This window comes from Cydia splendana, chromosome 24, assembly GCF_910591565.1.
Source record: "Cydia splendana chromosome 24, ilCydSple1.2, whole genome shotgun sequence".
Taxonomy (NCBI): Eukaryota; Metazoa; Arthropoda; class Insecta; order Lepidoptera; family Tortricidae; genus Cydia; species Cydia splendana.
Genome location: NC_085983.1, coordinates 8228626 through 8249355, shown reverse-complemented (window position 1 = coordinate 8249355; position 20730 = coordinate 8228626). Strand labels below are relative to the sequence as shown.

At 38.8% G+C, this 20730-nt stretch overlaps 1 protein-coding gene across 1 annotated transcript in view; it reads right to left on the bottom strand.

The window, feature by feature from the left end:
• Positions 1–2033: 2033 nt before the first annotated feature.
• LOC134802515 (heart- and neural crest derivatives-expressed protein 2) overlaps positions 2034–20730 on the bottom strand; it is a 28598-nt gene continuing 9901 nt past the window's right edge. The window contains exons 6-9 of the mRNA XM_063775194.1: positions 20498–20679; positions 20348–20440; positions 16715–16846; positions 2034–2187 (exon numbers count right to left, since the gene is read on the bottom strand). Of these exons, the coding sequence (XP_063631264.1) occupies positions 2095–2187; positions 16715–16846; positions 20348–20440; positions 20498–20679 (500 nt within the window). The 3' untranslated portion in view covers positions 2034–2094. The remainder of the gene's footprint in view (positions 2188–16714; positions 16847–20347; positions 20441–20497; positions 20680–20730) is intronic.

Sequence of the window (20730 nt, the reverse complement as noted above, 5' to 3'; positions counted from 1 at the left end):
ATCTAGCATCGAGTAGCGGAATTATCAGTACCGCTACTTGATAGCAAAGACATATGTAACTTCGTATAAGACGAATAAAGTCTAAGGAAAAAACGTGCCTCGGAATTCAAGTAAAAGTCATTCTCGAATAGATGCCGCACACACCTTTAGCCTATCCTCGGCTAGATGGCGTGACGACACCGTTTCATATTTAACAATTTTAACACATAGATATCAGTGAATGAACATGGATCAAAATGATATAAAAATAATAAAATAATTTATCCATATATATACATTTTTTGATAACTTTATACGTTTTCATTTTGAGTTTTAGTCGTGTGTCGATAGATGGCAGTAAATTCACAGTGACTACAAAATTTACAATGACAGGACCCCTCTATACTATCTATTCTTTTTGTTGATAGGTACTAGAATTCTCTAGTGTCGCGACTCACGAAAATTGTATTGAACAACAATTTACAACTATAGATGGTCAAGCAAATCTTGTCAGTAGAAAAAGGCGCGAAATTCAAATTTTCTATGAGACGATATCCCTTCGCCCCTACATTTTTAAAATTTGCCGCCTTTTTCTACTGACAAGATCTGCTTGACCAAGTATAATATTAAAAGCAGAAGGAGTTGAAAATAGAGTTCAGGTAAATCCGGTGATAATATTAGCTGAAAATTGTTGAGCATTAGACTTTTCGGTCGGTGCAGCATCTATTGTCAAGTGGCGGTACTGATAATTCCGCTACTCGATGCTAGATGTCGCCTACGAAAATAATAGTCTTTTAGGTACTCAAACTGAAGTATGGAGTGAGCACTCTATGTATTTTTTTCTCTATAGGTACTATAATACTAATTAATTTAAACTCAACTACTTACATGTATAATTAACTATAATATTTAATTTAACATTTCATAATTATAGTATTTGTCAATCAGCTTGGTTTCGGTGACAGATGTCATCTCTATAAAATGTATACTTAACCATAAATGCAAAATCTCGCTTATTGTATTGAAATGCCACCTGTCACCGTAACTAAGTTGTTTGAAAAATACTAATACATATTTTCTTATTATATAGCTTATAAATAACATAAGTACGTTTCGAATACATAGCAAGTGACTAAAGTGAAAACATGCTAAATGTTTTTTGGCAGAAAGTGAACTCAATTCCTTTTTTTTTGTTCAAAAATATTTTGAGTGACAGATCACGTCGGCACTCCTAATAAAACTGTATGTTTTTTAATAACTAGGGTGTATTTGAGTATTTCCGAAAATAGTGAATAGAATCAGGCGTTACTTTGCGGAAATTAAGTAATTGCATGTAAAAAATACGCAAGTAAGTGCCAGTTGCACCAACCACATTTGACAGACTGATCAACATCAGCCGGCGCGCCCCGGCGCTTTATTATGAAACTTTCCATACATAAAAATTTAGCGAACTCTTTAACGATACGAACAGTTTGGTGCAACCGACCCTAAGTATAACGGGTTAGCACTGATTGACTAGCACGTTATCTTTTCGCGGATTAGCAAAGTAATATTTTGGTTTTGATTATTCCCGAAAAGTTCAGAATGCCGGACATTTCCAAAAATGAATTCTAATGCGATGGGACCTCTATGGGAGATTTTCGGAATTACCCGACGTGTTGAAGTAGTCGTAAAACTAAATATTTTTTATTACAACACAAAAAATGACAGATAAAAAAACTACTGGGCAACAACATTTGATATTAAATTAAATAGATTTATTTAGAATGTAAAATTTTAGTAAGAAAAATGGTATATAAACATATTTCTTCAATTATTTTTTTTATTAATCCCACTTAATCCCTACAAAATGAAACTTGAAGAAACTGTCATAGGGACCCTCATTAAGGTGGCCACTGACGAGCCTTCCAACAGTCCAAATAGCGTGGCTGCAATCCAAAATCGGTCCGTGAGTGTCAAAAACGTACAATGTTTAATATTAGGATGCCGTCCATTTGGATGAATCCATTGTAACAGCATCCATTTGGAAGGCTCGTCAGTGGTCTGCTTTAGACGCGATTATAGTAGGTAACGTCGGAATTGTCACAAACTCTGGGTCTAGTACTAGACCAAGAGCTAGGTCTTCAGGTTCTGTTCTGTTTTAAGTTCTAGCGCCCACACGTGCTGCGGCCAGCCCGTTCGCCCGTTCCCCCTCTTCTCTGCTGTGCTCTGAAACAAAAGCAGCATGTTACATAGGTCACTAGATAAGTTTTGCAATAGAAAAATATAAAACAAGGAGGAGGCCTATCGCATATACTTTTTAAAACTATATTTCCATAGACTTTTTAAATTTATACGTATGCAAAGTTTCAGCTCAATCTCCACCCACACTAACACTAACGGCGCGATTCGGGAAATGAATTAGAGATTAACTAGATACGATATAGTAAAGATATGTGACGTCCCACGGGTAAAGGTACCTTATGGCGGTTGGCGCTTACGCTATTATTAACGTCGCTCCAATATTATTGCGGCGCTATGTGACGTAAACGCCAGCCGCCGTAAGGTACCTTTTGCCGTGGAACGTCACATAACTTTACTATTTCATATCTAATTTATTTCCCGAATCGCGGCGCCAGCCGCCATAAGGTACCTTTTGCCATGGAACGTCACATATCTTTACTATTTCATATCTAGCGAATCTCTAATTCATTTTCCGAATCGAGCCGTAACTAACTACTTAACCAACTCATACTATTGATGTTTTTCAAACCCTAAGGGTGGAATATATGACACCTATTGTTTCAATTCAATTTTGCGAGATTTGGCGTTTTTAGGTTATAAATTATATAGAAATGACAAGTGTCGAGGTGTCGTTCTCCCCTTCGAGTTTAAAAAATATTATAACAGGGCAAGTTTAATTCAAATTCAAAATTCAAAAATTCAAAATAAATTTATTTCAGAAATTAATATTACAGGAGAGGCAGTACAGTGATCCCCACACTAGGCTGAGCCTGTGACGTGGGGATCTTAGCGAAATACAGTGTTGCGGCTATTATTTTACCAGAATATATTATAATTCTCTTTATTTATTTTTGGTCTTAAGTTAGGTTATTTATAATATGAATATAAAAGTAAAATAGGTATAAAAACACAAAACAATAAAAAATACATATAAACACATATAAAAAACCTAACCTAGGGTGCCGGTGGTCAGGGCTGCAGAGAGAGGAACCGGCGGACTATCCGCGCCGTGTCCAAGATCATTGCCTTCTGCATCTGACCCTTGATCCAACCACCTAGCGAGAGTCTCTCAAGATGTTGGTCGAGACTCTTCGCTATTATAATTATTATTAAAGCCACTACATTAAAACCAAGAATGTATTGTAAAGAACAGCACCGACCACATTTCCCGTTTTCCACTAATAGATTTACGACCGTACCTGCAGCGTCTGCGCAGCGTCAAGCACGCGAGATTGTTTATTATAAAACCTTGGTGTAGGTACTCGTACAGATAACAGAGTGATTTCGTTATGTCCTTATGTCTGAAGCGGAAACAGGGCGGCCAACTTTTGCGCTACAAAGATGTGCTGAAGCGTCACATGCGGAGATGTGACATTGAACCATCGCACTGGGAGACTTCGGCACAAGATCGGCCGAAGTGGAGGCATACAGTAAGTACAAAAGTGCAAGCCTTTGAAGAGCAGAGGCGAGTGGAACTCGACGCGAAGCGTGACGAGTTAAAGGCCCGACCACCTGCGGTCATAAATTACAATTTTGTCGGAGGGGTGCTGACCTGCGGTGAGTGTGGACGTACATTCACCGCAAAAATAGGCTACGTCAGCCACCTGAGAGCTCACGATCGTCGCTCTCACTAGCCAGTAAATACCCAGTCGCCGAGGCCGAAACCGGCTAGGAAAGGATGATGATGATGTCTGAAGATATTCTGAGGGGTGAATGTACAGTCTGTGGCCTGTACTACGAGCAAAAAATTTGACTGTAGGCTGTACTCGTCATACTGACCAATATTTGTTCAGCAACTTTTAAAAATAACTTGTGGTTTGATTTTTAATACACTTTAAAATTTATTCTAGGACGCAATGTATTGCGAATTTTGTTATGTTTAAGGCGTGACAAGCAACGTCAATCACAATGATATGGCGTGGCGATGGCGTCCATTGAAGATAATATTTATTTTGTATGAAAAATAGGGACTCTAAATGCTTCATAATTTTTAAAAGTTGTTGAACAAAAGTGTCATCGTTTGAGTAGTACAATCTATGTTTTAATTATTTGCTCGTGTTACAGGCCACACCCGGTATAGGCAGGGCCGTCTTAAACTATGCTGGAGCCCTTGGGCACATAAGAATTTGGGGCCCTTTTGGAAAGTAAAGAAAGCGAATTAAACTAACATTTTTCTACTACGATCTTCTATTTATTATGAGTAATCAAATATACTGTTACTGTCTGTCCTTCGGGGCCCCCCGAGGATGGGGGCCCTAGGCACGGGCCCCGTGTGCCCTTATGGTAAAGACGGTACTGTATATAGGTAGGAGGGCTGAATACCTTTTACTATGGAGCCAACTCCAAAAGGAATACCTTTTACTATGGAGAAAAATATTTCGGCGAGCCATGTCAATGATTTCTCTGGAACAGTAGATTTTTTTGGCTACAAATATAATGACCACCAAAAAATACTTTGGTACCCTAAATAAAAAAATCATGCTTACCAAAAAAAATTACAGAACACCAAAAAAATAAGGCCTAAAAATACAAAAGTACCACCGTTATAATTACGACTGCACTTCAAATTGTATTCAAATACCAAATATATTGAATGATCACCAAAAATCATTAATGATCGGCCGCTCCCGACCGCACTCTCTGTGCTCAACTCCGTACTCAACGTAGACCCGCAATGTGATCTCTTTCACTCTACATGGTATTTTTTGATTGAAAAATGTAAGAGATTAATAGAAAAATCCTAATGTGACTACTGCTATTTTTAAGTTTGATAGGAGACCTGTTTGTTAGAAATAATAGTTATATAATACTTGACATAATATTTATATTTGTGACGCTTTGGCTTGTTAGCTGTAGTTTACAGATGTATTTAAATAAATAAACAATAAACATGATCACCAAATCTTGAAGACCAAATTAATGCGATATTTTCACCTAAATAAACCACTATGATTACCAAAAAATGTATACATATTACCAAATATAGTAAAGTGATGCCAAAATTTAGTTGCTCCTCCCGCTCAACCCCCTGTATCCCGCACCGCATACCTACCTAACCTAACCTACTTTTCTAGTAGCATTTCGTTATGCTACTAGAAAAGTAGATTAAACCGCTATCAGTTTGAACTGCTATTAGTTAAGTGGGTTAGGTTAGGTTAGCACTGCGACCCTTACACAATCGAAATGGTACTAGAAAAGTAGGTTAGGCTAATTTTAATTTTTAACAAGCAGAAACGTATGCGAACGATGCTATTAAGCTTAGAATAAAAGTGGAAAAATTACCGTCTTGGGTGAGATTTGAACTCACGGCCTCTGAATCGATACTCCAGCGCGCTGCCATCTAAGCCACCAAGACCTCATCCATAGCCAGCAAATCTTTCCACCATATTATAGGTCAAGGGGGCCTTAGCGACATCTACTGCAAGAGTGTTACACTTCTTAAACGGCTACCGGAGTTCCAAGTCATATTGGAAAAGACAGTAATTTTTCCAATTTTAAATTTAGGTTAGGTTAGGTTTGAACTGCGACCTTTACAGAAACAAAATGCTACTATAAAAGTGGGTTAGGTTAGGTTAGAACTGCGATCCTAACAGAACCGAACTGCTATCAGATAAGTGGACTAGGTTAGGTTAGAAGTTCCAACCTAACCTAACCCACTTTTTTATCAGCATTTCGTTTCTGTAAGGGTCGCAGTTCTAACTTAGAACTGCGACCCTTACAGAAACGAAATGCTGATAAAAAAGTGGGTTCACATTAGAATGGGGTTATAATTTTGGTGATCATTTATTATTTTAGGGTGGTAAAATATATTTTTTTGGTATTAAATTTTACTAAATCTGGTGATCAGTTAAATAGCAGCCGATTTTTTTTCTCACGATTTCGGGGTTGGCTCCATAAAAATTTGTCCAACATAACCTACATTTTCAATTCACCCCTCAGAGTTTGTTCAGACATAAAAAAAACAACTTGTACATAACTAGTTATACTCATTTGATGCTTATTGAACTCTAATGCCTAGACAATAAGGGTGACAGCTGGCTACCAAGCGCAAGTTAGAAGATTAGTAAAATTATACATAAAAAATACCATAATAAAAAACTCAATTTTATACAACTCAAAACTTACTTATCTAGAATATAGAACTGCTAACAATACTAACAGTAAAAATAAAGGATAGGTACTTAAATACATAAGCACTCGGACAAATTGCAAACCTGTTACTTGTGAAAACAAAACAACAACTTGTGTTTTTTATTTAAAACAACCGGGATCAAAGTGGGTTAAAAAATAGATTCGCTAATTTTCGCTTCACTGAAGGAATATTGTTGGAACCACTGTATCTTCATATCGATTCATAGAAAATCATGTTACTATGCATGTTACCTACTCAATGCATTTCGTCAGAGAAATTGTAACTTTATTTATTTAGCACAAATACTAAATAACACAGCTTTACAAGCATTGTCAAAAGTAAAATACGCATATCATATTGAGCGTGTGTCATCAAATGCGTCAATGAACATATGTTGGCATTCGATATGCCATTATGTCATTTGTTAAATTAATTACTGCATCAGGCGGTTAGCATGAGTTGCAATCTTGCGCGCGAGTCCATACCTACTTGAAGTCGCGCAAGATGTATGAGTCGCGCGCAAGAACGCAACTCATCCGCCTGAAGCAACATTAGAATAGAATAAAATTTCTTTTACTTAATCAAGTAGGCTTTTACTATCTCTTTTGAAGTTATTTAGTTATTTAATTAATAGCATAATTTTTGTGACATATATAAATTAATGTGTACCGTAACTAGTTTTTACGAAAGCAACCATCTGACCTTCCAACCCAGAGGGTAAACTAGACCCTATTGGGATTAGACCGGTTTCCTCACGATATTTTCCTTCAACGAAAAGCGACTGGTAAATATCAAATGATAGTTGCGAAAAACTCATTGGTACCTACGAGCCGGGGTTTGAACCCGCGACCTCCGGATTGAAAGACGCTCGCTCTTACAGGCCATACTTTTCCAACTACTACCTACTACAAACATCTCAATTATCAGAAAGCAACATATCAAATCACCTAACAACCAAAACCCCTGTTCCAATAAGCCACGTGCCCCCAATTTTAAAACGATTACACGCCTCATAAACAAGGCATAAAAAAAACGTGTAACCAAATCTATAGACAAAAACTTTTTACACAAACAGTTTAGAAATTGCTTACACATGTTGGCTGTGTGCGCACGACCGTTGTCTAGAAAAAGTTGTGTGAAAAAATGGCTCCCGTTTCGTTATCGGTCTTTTGGGAGCTATTGACGTATTTTTGGATAGATTTTACTATTGTTTTAATTGATAACGATACAACAGTAGTATCATTAATGAATACCCTGCTTCCCTTCTTTAAATATAGTGTCTTACGTCATTACTTTAATAATTATTTGCTAACGTAATTTTGAGTCCCTTCTTTTCATAATAAATTTGATCTTTAATAGAATCAGGCGTTACTTTGCCGAAATCCACATTAAGTAGGTACCTAATAAAAAAAATATATAACTTTACTAATCCACGAAATATCTAATACTCGTTATGTGTTAGTCAATCAGTGCTTACCCGTTATATACTTACTTGCGTATTTTTACATGCAATTAATATTATCAAAATACAATCCTATCATGTTTTGGCATTAAAGTGATTTGAAGTTTGAAATACCTAAAATTCTTTGACTACGGTTGAATAATATTATTACTTATACAACATTTTAAACTCGAGCGTTTTGTACACATATTTAATTACACAAACGGATGTACCGCGATATAATTTCATTGTTTTTAAAATAAAAACAATGAAATTATCTCGAGGTAGACCGGTGTTTGTTTAATTAAATATGAATATGATTACTTTCCTTTTATCGTTGAGGTAATAAAGAATATGTGGTTATTGTTAATCAATTGCGTCATTTGTGCAATAATCCAATTGCAATGGTTGCTTGACGAATGTTGACTAAGATGCAACTGTGTAAACTATGTATGTGTGCGTATTTAGCCAATGACCTTCCATCAGTGAACGAATAAAATAATAGTTTCAATGTCTGTATGATTTCATTGGAACCCGATTAAAAGATATACAGCTTTCCTATCAGCAATATAAGGTAGTAGGTATTTTCACAATGGAAACTTCCTTTAATTTTAATGAAATAAGAGTTTGAGATGATTTTTTTTTTGTTATAACCACATTTTTCCACATAACCAATACCCAAATGCCAATTTATACATAGTAAATAGTATTAGTATTATGATGTCAGCCATTTAGCAATGTGTTATCAAATTAGTTGCATTGCGTTTGTCCTCGCAGCAAGTTCTGGCCCTAAATATATGTGTATGTAAGTAGTAGGAAAATGAAACTCCCTAGTGCGGAAATAGTACATTACGATATTTACGATATAAGTGCGAAAAGTAGGAAATTCGCAACGAGTGGCGATAAATTGAAACACGAACGAAGGGAGTGTTTTTAATCGGAACGAGTTGGTGACCTTTTCGCACGTGTATTGTACAACGTTTTACAGTACATATGGCCCTTTAAATTTCCGATATAGGCACGTATAGTGCTAATTACCGCACTAGGGCGGTAAAATATGTAGGTACCGTAATAGTAGATTGTTAACCAAGGGATGAAATCAATCACCCGAGTTAAACACTCTACTTTTCATTTCGAATACGAGGAAAGTAAAATGCATGTGTTTATTAATACATTACTAAGTATACATTTTTATACATAGTATTTTTAGGGTACTTTCAATTAACAATTTAGGCAAAAGTATCGTTATTTATGGAATGGGGAGTCAAATATAAGAATAGAAATTGTATAAAAAATCCATTTATACCCAAATTTCAATTGCTGATCGTAAAAAAAAAAATCGTACTTGGAACCTAAAATGGTCTAGTGCAGAAACATATCATTTTCTACACACCTTTTAGAACAACAATGACCCTCTTTCAGAGCAAGAGAAATGAAAAATCCATTTTCCACATTATAAGTGAATTTTCCGAACAGGAGAGATAGAAATACATTTCACAACGAGTGAAATAGCCCAAACGCGATATAATTACGGCGATAGGCAATAAAGTTCCGTAGCCATGTGGTTTTGTTTCGTTATTAAATTAGATTAACAGGGACGTCTGGTTCGCGCACTCTCGCGATTGCTACCCCAGTCACAGAATAAATAATAGTACTAGCACAGAAGACTCACTCTCTAACAAAACGCGTCTGTTACGATCAGGACAGATATGGCCGCTAGGTGGCGGCAGCGCCACGCGCGGCTTATGGCTAGCCACCAAAATTGGTGTGGGACGGATGTACTTGGACGGAACTACCTGTTGCAAAGCGACGAAATCGCGGAGTGAGCCACGCCTGCCCCAGTCAAATAGGAATGTTGGTGAAAAATTTCCGGTACGATTTCCTCTTGAAATATATTGTTATCTATATATATAAACGTGAAAGATCTGACTGACTGACTGACTGACTTAAATCAACGCACAGCCCAAACCGCTGGGACTAGAAAGTCCAAATTTGGTAACTAGATTCCTTATAAGGTCTAGGGGTCCACTAAGAAAGGATTTTTCAAAATCATCCCCTAAGGGGGTTAAAAGGGGGATGAAAGTTTGTATGGGGTTAAAGTTTTCTTTTAAGCTAGGAATTTGAATCTTCGTAAAAAGATACATTATTAAAATACAAGAAAACTAATTTCAGCGTTTTTGAAAATTCATCCCCTAAGGTGGTGAAAAAAGGGTTGAATGTTTGTATGGATATCAAACATTTTTTCGAGTGTGGGACTTGAATCTTTGTATTTACGGATATTATTAGAAGACAGGCAAAGTAATTTCAGCGTTTTGTAAAATTCATCCCCTAACAAGGTTAAAAAGGGGTTGAAAGTTTGATTCCAATACAAATGGTTTTGAAACTTCTTTGAAAGACATAATAGCCGATTACAAAAAAAAAGTAATTGCAACGTTTTTGGAAATTCAACCCCTAAGGGGGTTAAAAAGGGGATGAAAGTTCGTCTGAGGGTGCAAATTTAATTTTAAGCTAGGAACTTGAACTATTTGCAAAAAAAGGTATTAAATTAAAAAACCGGCCAAGTGCGAGTCGGACTCGCGTTCCAAGGGTTCCGTATATTACACAATTTTTAACAATCAGTGCCGGATTAAGATATGTTGATGCCCTAAGGATTTCTAGGTGCCCCCTCTCCCTTGGGTCATCAAGATTACATTGATTTTTTGGTAAATTGAGAGAAGTTCATTGCCGCGTTACAGCTGAGAATGGAAATCAGTCACATCATTTTATCACGAAAATTGACAGTGCCGCAGCAGTAATGTTGCAACAGAGTACCTAATGCTGTTGCAGTCGCCACCCGAATGTCACCTTTATCATAGCTTAGAAAGTAATAGAACCGCGAGCGAAGCGAGCGCGGAAATTTTTCGATATAAAAACGCAATATGATAGACAGTTGTAAATTTTTACTTTCAGTATGGAAATCAGTCACATCATTTTATCACGGAAGTTGACAGTACTGCAGCAGTAACGTTGCAACAGAGTAATGTTGCTGCAGTCGCCACCCGAATGTCACCTTTATCATATCTTATAAAGTTATTGAAAACGCGAGCGAAGCGAGCGCGAAAATTTTTCGATATACAAACGCAATTTTACTTTTAGTCCCAACCAGGCGCGAATCCAGGATTTCATACAGAGAAGGGATGGGACAGTTTTCTATCAGCCTAGCTTCGCATAGGGCTCGATATTTCTTAGGCTTCGATATTCGAGGTTGTTTTCATGCATAAAATATGCAAGAAAGCAGAGCTTGAGAAAGTGTGAGAAAGGCAGTAGGCCTAGCTGCGAAAGAGGAAAGCTTGGATTTGGATCCACGCCCAAGTGTAATTAAGGCAGAAGGCCTCGCATAAGACCTAACGCCGAACCGCAAAAGAGTGGGTTGAAGTCGAATCTATGCATGTAATCACGACTCTTCTACTGCTACCGATTGTTTCCCAAAGAATTACGCGCCATTATTTTTGCAAATTAGCTTTTGGACAGCTAAAAAAAATCGTGTGGTAAAAACGATGTGTCTGTCCCTAATTTTAAAATTTGTTCACCTTTTTCAACCTGGCATTTTGGTGCCCCTCCTGAACATGGTGCCCTAAGCACGTGCTTGTTTTGCTTATTGGTTACAAAGTCTTTATTAATTCAACCATTAAAGTCGACGAGTACAAAAAACTTTAAGCTAGCTCTCAATTTAACATTTTTTTTAAACATTATTTTTAATTTGACCTTACAATTACTCGTAAGTAGGTAAGACCGTTAAATATTTAAAATGATTATCTTATCAGAAAATTATCACCAATAACTCTAAGAAAACTACTACTCTAAGTAATCCGGCACTGTTAACAATGTATTTTTTATGTGAAACGTGAGTGAAATCTCTTTAAAAAATCCGTAGGGGTCGGATTAAAAACTGTAATTAAGTCCGACTCACGCTTGACTGTACATTTCTAATAGGTTTTCCTGTCATCTATAGGTATAGACCTATTTTATGTATTTTTTTCAAAATTTTAGACCTAGTAGTTTCGGAGATAAGGGGGGGGGAATGGTCATTTTTTGCCTATTTTCTTGAATAACTTCTAAACTGTTGATTAAAAAATTATAAAAAAAAATTATTTGAAATCCTTACAATAAGCTCTTTCATTTGATATGTAACATGATATAGTTAAAAAAAATTTTTTTTTTCATTTCTTCATTTACCCCCCAAAAGTGGCCCCCATGTTTAAAATTCATTTGTTTACGTTACATGTCCGTATTCGGGTCACAAACTTACATATGTGTAGTTTCATTTTTCCGAATTTTCGATTTTCATCTGACTTTGCTCGAATTCTTGTTCTAACTGATAAAAAAATATTATACGTTAAAAAAAATTAAAATCGGTCAACATTTAGAGGTTGCACAACATCAACAAAGATTTTTCAAATAACTAACGACTCTACATCGGAGGGTAGAAAATGGTTTAAGCGGCTACCATCAAAGCAGACAGTAGTGTAATACTGAACCTTCTACATATAAATAAATTTTAAAATTAGTAGTAAACTTGGATTTTGGTTACTCGATAAATGTTCTAATTAAGATTTTTCAGTTTTTCCACCTGTTTCCAAAGGAAAAGTGCTTTTATCGTGTTTTAGACGCAAAATTCAGTTTTCTCATTCGATTTTAGTATCAGTTCATTATATTTTGTCATTTTAGAACATAGTTCATTTTCACGCAATGTATGGGGTTCTCACTCTACCTTTTCAACTTGTGCAACCTCTAAACGTTATTCGATTCTTTTGAAAATTGAAATAGATAGTTTTTAGTGTGGGGAGACTCCATTGGTGAGCAAAGTCAGGAAAAATATTACAACTTTTTTTTCTCCATACAAAAGTGAATCACCCTAAATTGTGTACCAAATTTCAACTTGATTGGTCCAGTAGTTCCGGAGAAAATCGGCTGTGACAGACGGACAGACAGACAGACAGACAGACGCACGAGTGATCCTATAAGGGTTCCGTTTTTTCCTTTTGAGGTACGGAACCCTAAAAACATAAAAACTAATTCAAGCATTTTTGAAAATCATCCCCCAAGGTGGTGAGAAAGGGGTTGAAAGTTTGTATGAAGATCAGATATTTTGTGAGTGCGGAACTTGAATCTTTGTATAAGGGCATAGGCACCTATTATGAGAATACAAGAAAAGTAATTTCAGCAACCAACATCAAAATTCACTTGACTTAAAACTTCATACAACTTGCTAAAAAATAAAGTACTTAATTTCAACATTGCTTGGGTATGAAAATTATAGTACTAAAGATGTAAAATGTTGAAGATAAGATTCCACGCGGACGAAGTCGCGGGCAACAGCTAGTTGTTTAATATTTTCGTTAATTTTGCCCCTTTGAACAATTCCCCTTATTTTGTTTGGCCTATATCTATTCTTATTTTAGCCAAGTTTTACCCCCCTCTCTTCTAGTAGCTCAACATACAAGAAAAATTGGAAAGTCTTTTCTTCGAAGACCCCGTAATTTCGCCTTAGGAAGTTAAAAGGTTAAAGAGTTAACCTTTTAACTGCCGTAGAATGATAAATCATCATCATCAATGGCTACACTGCATCCCCGTCGGATGATTGTTGCAACGCTGTGTCAAGAGCGGTTGAGACGGCCAATGTATTTCCGCCTATGGCTATAGGTACAAGCATATCATCTTCGCACGGCACTTCACTGAGACTGATATATAAGAAATTCAATATCGGGTCATTTCGATAAAACTGATACACGATCGATAAAAAAATCTATGACGGTTAAAAGGTTTAAAAAATCTACAGGTTTCACAGGTCATCCGATTTAGACAGACTACAGAGCCTCTACCATCAGTTTTAACATTGACATAACGCTCACGTCTACGTAATTTACTTTCTGTACATCTCGCTTCCACTATTGCTCGCATATGCGAGTACGAGCGAGATGCATAGAAAGTAAGTTACGTAAACGTGAGCGTTATGTCAATGTCAAAACTGGTGGTAGCCGTACAGGAATGTGTATATACTTATATAGGAAGCTGACAAACGTTTGTTAAAAAATCTGTGTACCTATGACCTACCATAATCCCAGCGACGCCGTCGCGGCGCCGCCTACACTTGAGCCGCGCATGTGCAAGATAACGGTTCCCGAGAGAAACACTCTTCTCAATTACTGCGCCAGATTTATACTTATATGTAGCATGAGTGCGGTAACGTCGATTATTTCAAATAGCTTCGATAATGAATAATAGTTACAATAATTTTAAATCACACTGAAAAAAGTAATTAGCCCCGTACCTAGTTACTCAGTGCCACAAAGTCATAGCCGAAAATATAACTGAAATTAAGTAATAGGGAATAATTTTTGTTCTATAGCTAGAGTCGGAGGACCATGAAAAGTCTGCAGCGGATTTGATAGCCCACGCAGTGCAAGTGTCATTTATACGTCATAATATCATAGAAGTTTGACGTTTAAAATAACACGTGCACTGCGTGGGCTATCAAATCCGCTGCAGACTTTTCATGGACTGACTCTATTAGCTATCCTAAAACCGATTTTTTAATGTTATGTAACACAACATCTAGTCCCATTTTTTGTGTAAGTAAGTACATAAGGTAAACATACTGGTGCTCGACGCGATCCCAGTACATGTCATCTTGAAACTTAAGTCATTGTCTTGAAACTTAAGTCACTTGAAACTTAAGGCGTAAGCGAGCCTAAAAGTGTCGCGAACCTGTTTAAAGACCATTTCTTTTTGAAATCTCCCTTAGGTCCATCGCTGATGGGGGGGCTTGTGACTGAGACCTCCAATGAAAAACCAGGCCCGGGGTTTACGGTCAAGGATATTGACAAAGTAATTAAATCAATGTCCAGAGGCAAATCCCCGGGTCATGACGGTCTCAATATCGAGCACCTCCAAAATGCTGGTCCTCACATATCTACGATATTGGCAATGTTTTTTACAATATGTATGAGGCATTCATATCTGCCTAATGATATGATGCGTACTATCGTGGTTCCTGTAGTTAAAAACAAAACTGGGGACTTGGCAGACAAAAACAATTACAGACCGATATCACTGGCAACGATTATAGCCAAAGTATTTGACAGTGTGCTTAATTCACAGCTAAGTGAGCATATAAAACTACATGACAACCAATTTGGCTTTCGACCGCGTTTGTCTACAGAATCTGCAATACTGTGTCTGAAGCATACTGTCAAGTATTACACCAAGAGCAAGACCCCAGTGATTGCATGTTTCCTGGACCTTTCTAGGGCATTTCACCTGGTTTCCTATGACATACTATGGGAAAAATTAAGGAAAACCAGTATACCACCGGAAACAGTACGTATGTTTAGGTACTGGTATGGAAACCAGGTCAACTGCGTTAGATGGTCAAATGCGCTGTCGGACGAATACAGGTTGGAATGCGGGGTGAGGCAGGGGGGTTTGAGCTCACCAACACTCTTCAACATGTATGTGAACGAACTCATCGAGGAGCTCAGCAGCATCCATGTCGGATGCCATATAGACGGAGTCTGTGTAAACAACATCAGTTACGCGGACGACATGGTGCTGCTGAGCGCCTCGGTCTGTGGCATGCGTAGGCTGCTCAAGATATGTGAGGACTATGCGGTGAGTCACGGTCTCAAATATAATGAGAAGAAGAGCCAATATGTAGTCTTTGAGAGCGGCCGCAACAGGTCTTCAGAGTTTCCCGCAATATATCTTAATGGCAGTCCAATGGACCGAGTAACCCAATTTAAATATCTAGGTCATGTTGTTGCGGCCGACCTCAAGGACGACATAGATATTGAAAGGGAACGAAGGGCCTTGTCGGTCCGGGCAAATATGATAGCACGAAGGTTTGCGGGTTGCTCCAGGGGGGTAAAGATCACTCTCTTTAGAGCGTTCTGTACTTCCCTGTATACCTGCAGCCTTTGGGTTCAGTATTCGCAACGGGCTTATAGGGCCCTTCGAGTCCAATATAATAACGCGTTCCGGGTGATGATGGGACTGCCTCGCTTCTGTAGCGCATCAGGGATGTTTGCTGAGGCGGGCGTCGATTGTTTTCAGGCGACCTTGCGTGTGCGCGCCGCATCCCTGGTGCGCCGGGTGCGGGACAGTCCCAACACCATCTTGAGAATGATAGCGGAAAAACCAGACTGTCCCATAATGCTCCACTGTGAGGGACTACATTCCCCTACAAGTGTGATACAGTGGTAGCAAAAATTAAGAGTTTGGCTAGCACTGTATATCTTGTGTCAATTTTAATGTGTATATGTTGTGTTTATGTGTAATTCTTGTAAGTTTATTGTTTATTGTTGTGTATTGCTATGTGTGTACCTAAATCACATGAAATAAATAATTTTGAAATTTGAAATTGTCAATAGAGGTGACAGCAAGGGGTCATCTATTGGGTATTAGCATGTCGAGCACTAGCACGTTTACCTTAGTAATAAAATATTTTGTAACTGTCATGCAAAAAGTAGGAAATTCGCAACGAGCGAGCGGCGATAAATTATTTATTTATTTAAAATTTATTGCACAAGGAAAATACAAATCTACAAAAGGCGAACTTAATGCTACAAGGCATTATCTACCAGTCAACCTTCGGGCAGAGCAGAAAACTTGTAGGCGGTGCAACAACATGTTGTGATAACAAACAAAGTAAGTACTTTTACACAACTCATACAACTAATATAAATAATACATACCTACATATGTACATAACAAATAATATGTACATGTGTATGTCTATGTATATTATAACACAACTGAAGGGTTTTAAATCAACACGAGTTGCGATGTTCAGCCCTGAAGCCTCCAGCCGGCTCCCCGTCTGTCTGCCAGACCTTAAGCCCCTTGAGAGGACCTTTTTCCATATTACTCCGGGTACGGAACCTATGAAATCATCAAGTCACCTGTGTATCAGCTCTCCGGCGCGGTGGCGCGTGATGTAGCTCAGCTCTGAAGCCTCCAGCCGGCTCCCCGTCCGTCTCCAAGACCTTGAGGAGGTAAGAGATGTAGGAGGTGGCCAGCCGAAGCGTTTTGATCTGAAAAGAAGGGGGATGTTAGTGGCGGGTGATTAAAACATTAATCGGGAGCACACGTTTTTAAAAACGCTCGTCTGCTGAATGAGCATTGCATTGCAACTAAAAATAGGTACCTCCACATATTTACTTACACAAACGGGTCTACTGCGATATAATTTCATTGTTTTTACCTTAAACTCCGACGTTTCAGCTGAGTTGCACCAGCTGTGGTCACGGAAAGACATCTTTCCGTCACCACTCAGCTGAAACGTCGGAATTTAAGGTAAAAACAATGAAATTATATCGCGGTAGACCCCCGATAAACGCGAGAGTTTTAAGTGTTAAAAAATTGGTACTTAATAGAAAAAAAAATATATAAGCAAAAATAAGTTTTCACAACACAAACCTCATCGATAATTGCATGGGATTTGCGTTATATTGCGGCATTTGATATATTGAATGAATTCATTCACGTCCTTAGCCGGCAATTATCTAAAATGACGTGCTATTTGTTGTTAGATCAATAGAGGCCTAAAGCGCTACTTTCACGCCAAGGTTTAGACAAGCGGCCCGCGAACCTCTCACTTGCGGCCCGCGAGCCACCTTGGCTATGTTGTATGTAATATTGTCAAACAACAATGACTGATAAAGTCACACATATAAACAAAAGTGCGGCCCGCGTCTACTTCCTTAACTACTATGTGGCCCTTGGCTGCTAAAAGGTTGCCGACCGCTGGTTTAGACCATCTATTACCATATTTCCGAGCAGTGGCGTGAAATAGTTATTTGTACAACAAGAGATCAAAGTTTGATATTTCTTCGAGTGCTTATTTTGAGTCCCGTGCAAGCGAAAGATTCTATAATAGATTCACGAGCGTAGCGAGTGAATCTAATTTAGAATCTTGAGCGTAGTAAGGGATTCAAAAGCGCACGAGATGTAAATAACTTTGATCTCGTGTAGTACACAAAATTTTTCACCCTAAGCAGTGAGAACATACCTAGAGGGACAGAGATAATAGAACCCAAGTATATCGAACTTGTATTAGACCCCGCATGTTGAAATGACTATAAAGGTCACTTGAATGTCATTTTGTCTCACTCAGTGAGCAAAATCGCATTTTGCTCACTGAGTGAGACGCAATCAGTGAGCAAAATGCGATTTTGCTCACTGAGTGAGACAAAATGACTCAGTGAGCAAAATCGCATTTTGCTCACTGTTTTTAAGAAGCAAAGTACCCTTGTTCGAGCTGCTGAGGTGAAAAGCTAATTATCTAGCTAACGATCGTAACATATCAAGCGGAAACGCTGCGTTCGCATCATTCGTATATGAACTTAAATCTCATTACAATAAGGTTGATATTGACCAACCTTGGATAGCTTAGTGTCGGGCGCGACGCGCGGGATTCGTGCGCGCAGCAGCGAGAACGCAGCGTTCACGCCCGCCGACCGCACTGCCGTCTGCCAGAGAGGTCATAATCACTGATTGAAACTTTCACGATTTTTACACATTATTCAATTGTACAACGGGACTTATTTAAGTTTTAAGATTTACCTCCGACGTTTCGAGGGCGTTGTCCCCGTGGTCTCGGAGAAGACTGGCTAAAGTTGGCATCAACATCTTCTAGCCGCGCGAGTTTTTCGAACTACGCACTTGGTCTTGTTTATCAGTTTGAACCTTTTGCGCACTAGGGATGTTACTCTGTAGACACACAACGCTAACGATATGAGATTTAGCCAGTCTTCTCCGACACCACGGGGACAACGTTATCCTCGAAACGTCGGAGGTAAATCTTAACACTAATATACGCGATTAAGTCCCGTTCTACAATTTAATAAGGTCATAATTAGACACAGAAAATCGCTGGAGTTCGTCTAAAGCGCTTTATACACCTTTAAATAAGGTGTGTGAAAGGCCAACAGGAACAGGCCAACTTTGCACAGACTTTGCAGTGATAAAGTGTGAAAATGCCATTGTTCACGTAATTTTTTCATAGGAATTTGACGCTGCCAAGTTGGTGCAGAGTTAGATTAGACGGACTCTAGCTCTAGTACAGACACAAACACAACACAAGAAGACGTTTTACCAAAAAATAAAAAAATCTGATAGAACATTGTACCTACAGTGTTTTTTGTTTCTAAAAACGCACTTGTGTTTGTCAGCCTTTAAAAAACAGTAGGATCAATAACTTGGATGTAATAGAGTAACATTTGGCAGACGGCAGTTGCAGAGAGTAAGCTTTTTATTATATTAACGGAAAGAGTAAAATTGGGGCCTTATAAGAGACAGCACAGTGGTGGCTCCACAAATAGTTATTTACGATACAAGTACGTTACGAACAATAGGAAATTCACAAGTGGCAAATTTTAAAGCATGACTGAAGGGAGTGTTTAAAATCTACACGAGTTGCGAATTACCTATTCACACGTGTATCGTACAACGTTTTACAGTACATATGGCTCTTTAAATTTTCGGACTTCGTTTCATTCGCAGGGACCATGCTATAAGTATCACCACGCCATACACGACTTTAAAGGATGACTCACGTTAGACCGAGCCGTGTCCGGGCCGGAGCTTCCGGCGCATTGTTTTCTATGGAAAACGTGATCGCCTGTCACGTCATAGAAAAGTAAGCGACCCTTCTAGGCATGATCCAACCTTCTACTTTTAAAAATCTGTATGATACAGGCCTCAGTGAAATGTAATTACCTACACAAATCATTAATCGTATTGTCCCCAGGAAAGACGCTAGTTTTCCCGAACGTTTTTGACCCATCTGGTATATAAAAACACCAATTGTAGGTGCGTTATTTTATTATAGGTCGACCTTATACGTAATTACAAAAGGCGGTACACCGATGTACAGTGAACAGTGTGGGCGTTGTTATAGTCTGTCGATTTGTAACTGGCCCCGAACCGCTAATCCTTTGTCTATTGTTAAGTAAAACCGCACCTGTAAAAAAAAGGGTCGTGTAATTCTCTACGGTTATTGAGTGCTGGCGAGTCGAATCGAATCAGTCTAATATGTGTCATCGAGATACGTAACGAAGGCGCGTTATCGGAGAGCGCATCTACACTGGTTTTTTAAGCGTTGGACTAGCCCGCGCTCAGGTGCCAATTAGAATAATTAAGACCCTTTTTTGCACGTGCGGTTTTACTCAACAATAGACAAAGGATTAGCAGTTCAGCGCCAGCTACAAATCGACAGACTATACCAGCTTTACCTTAGATAACTTGGTGTCAGGCGGCACATTGGGTATACACTCCCTCAGATCCGTAAAGGCGGTGTTGATGCTCTGTGTGCGCCGGCGCTCCTTCTTGTTGGCTTAGCAGTTCGGGGCCAGCTACAAATCGACAGAGTATACCAGCTTTACCTTAGATAGCTTGGTGTCAGGCGGCACGTTAGGTATACACTCCCTCAGATCCGTGAAGGCAGTGTTGATGCTCTGTGTGCGCCGGCGCTCCTTCTTGTTGACTTAGCAGTTCGGGGCCAGCTACAAATCGACAGACTATACCAGCTTTACCTTAGATAACTTGGTGTCAGGCGGCACATTGGGTATACACTCCCTCAGATCCGTGAAGGCAGTGTTGATGCTCTGTGTGCGCCGGCGCTCCTTCTTGTTGACTTAGCAGTTCGGGGCCAGCTACAAATCGACAGACTATACCAGCTTTACCTTAGATAACTTGGTGTCAGGCGGCACGTTGGGTATACACTCCCTCAGATCCGTGAAGGCAGTGTTGATGCTCTGTGTGCGCCGGCGCTCCTTCTTGTTGGCCGTGCTGCGGCGCTTGACGACGCGGACGAAGGAGGGGCCGGAGGGTCGGGGGTAGCGGGGGAGCTGGAGCTCGCAGTCCACTGTATAAAAAAGTCAATATTTTTCACTATGAAAAAAAAAATGTTTTGTAA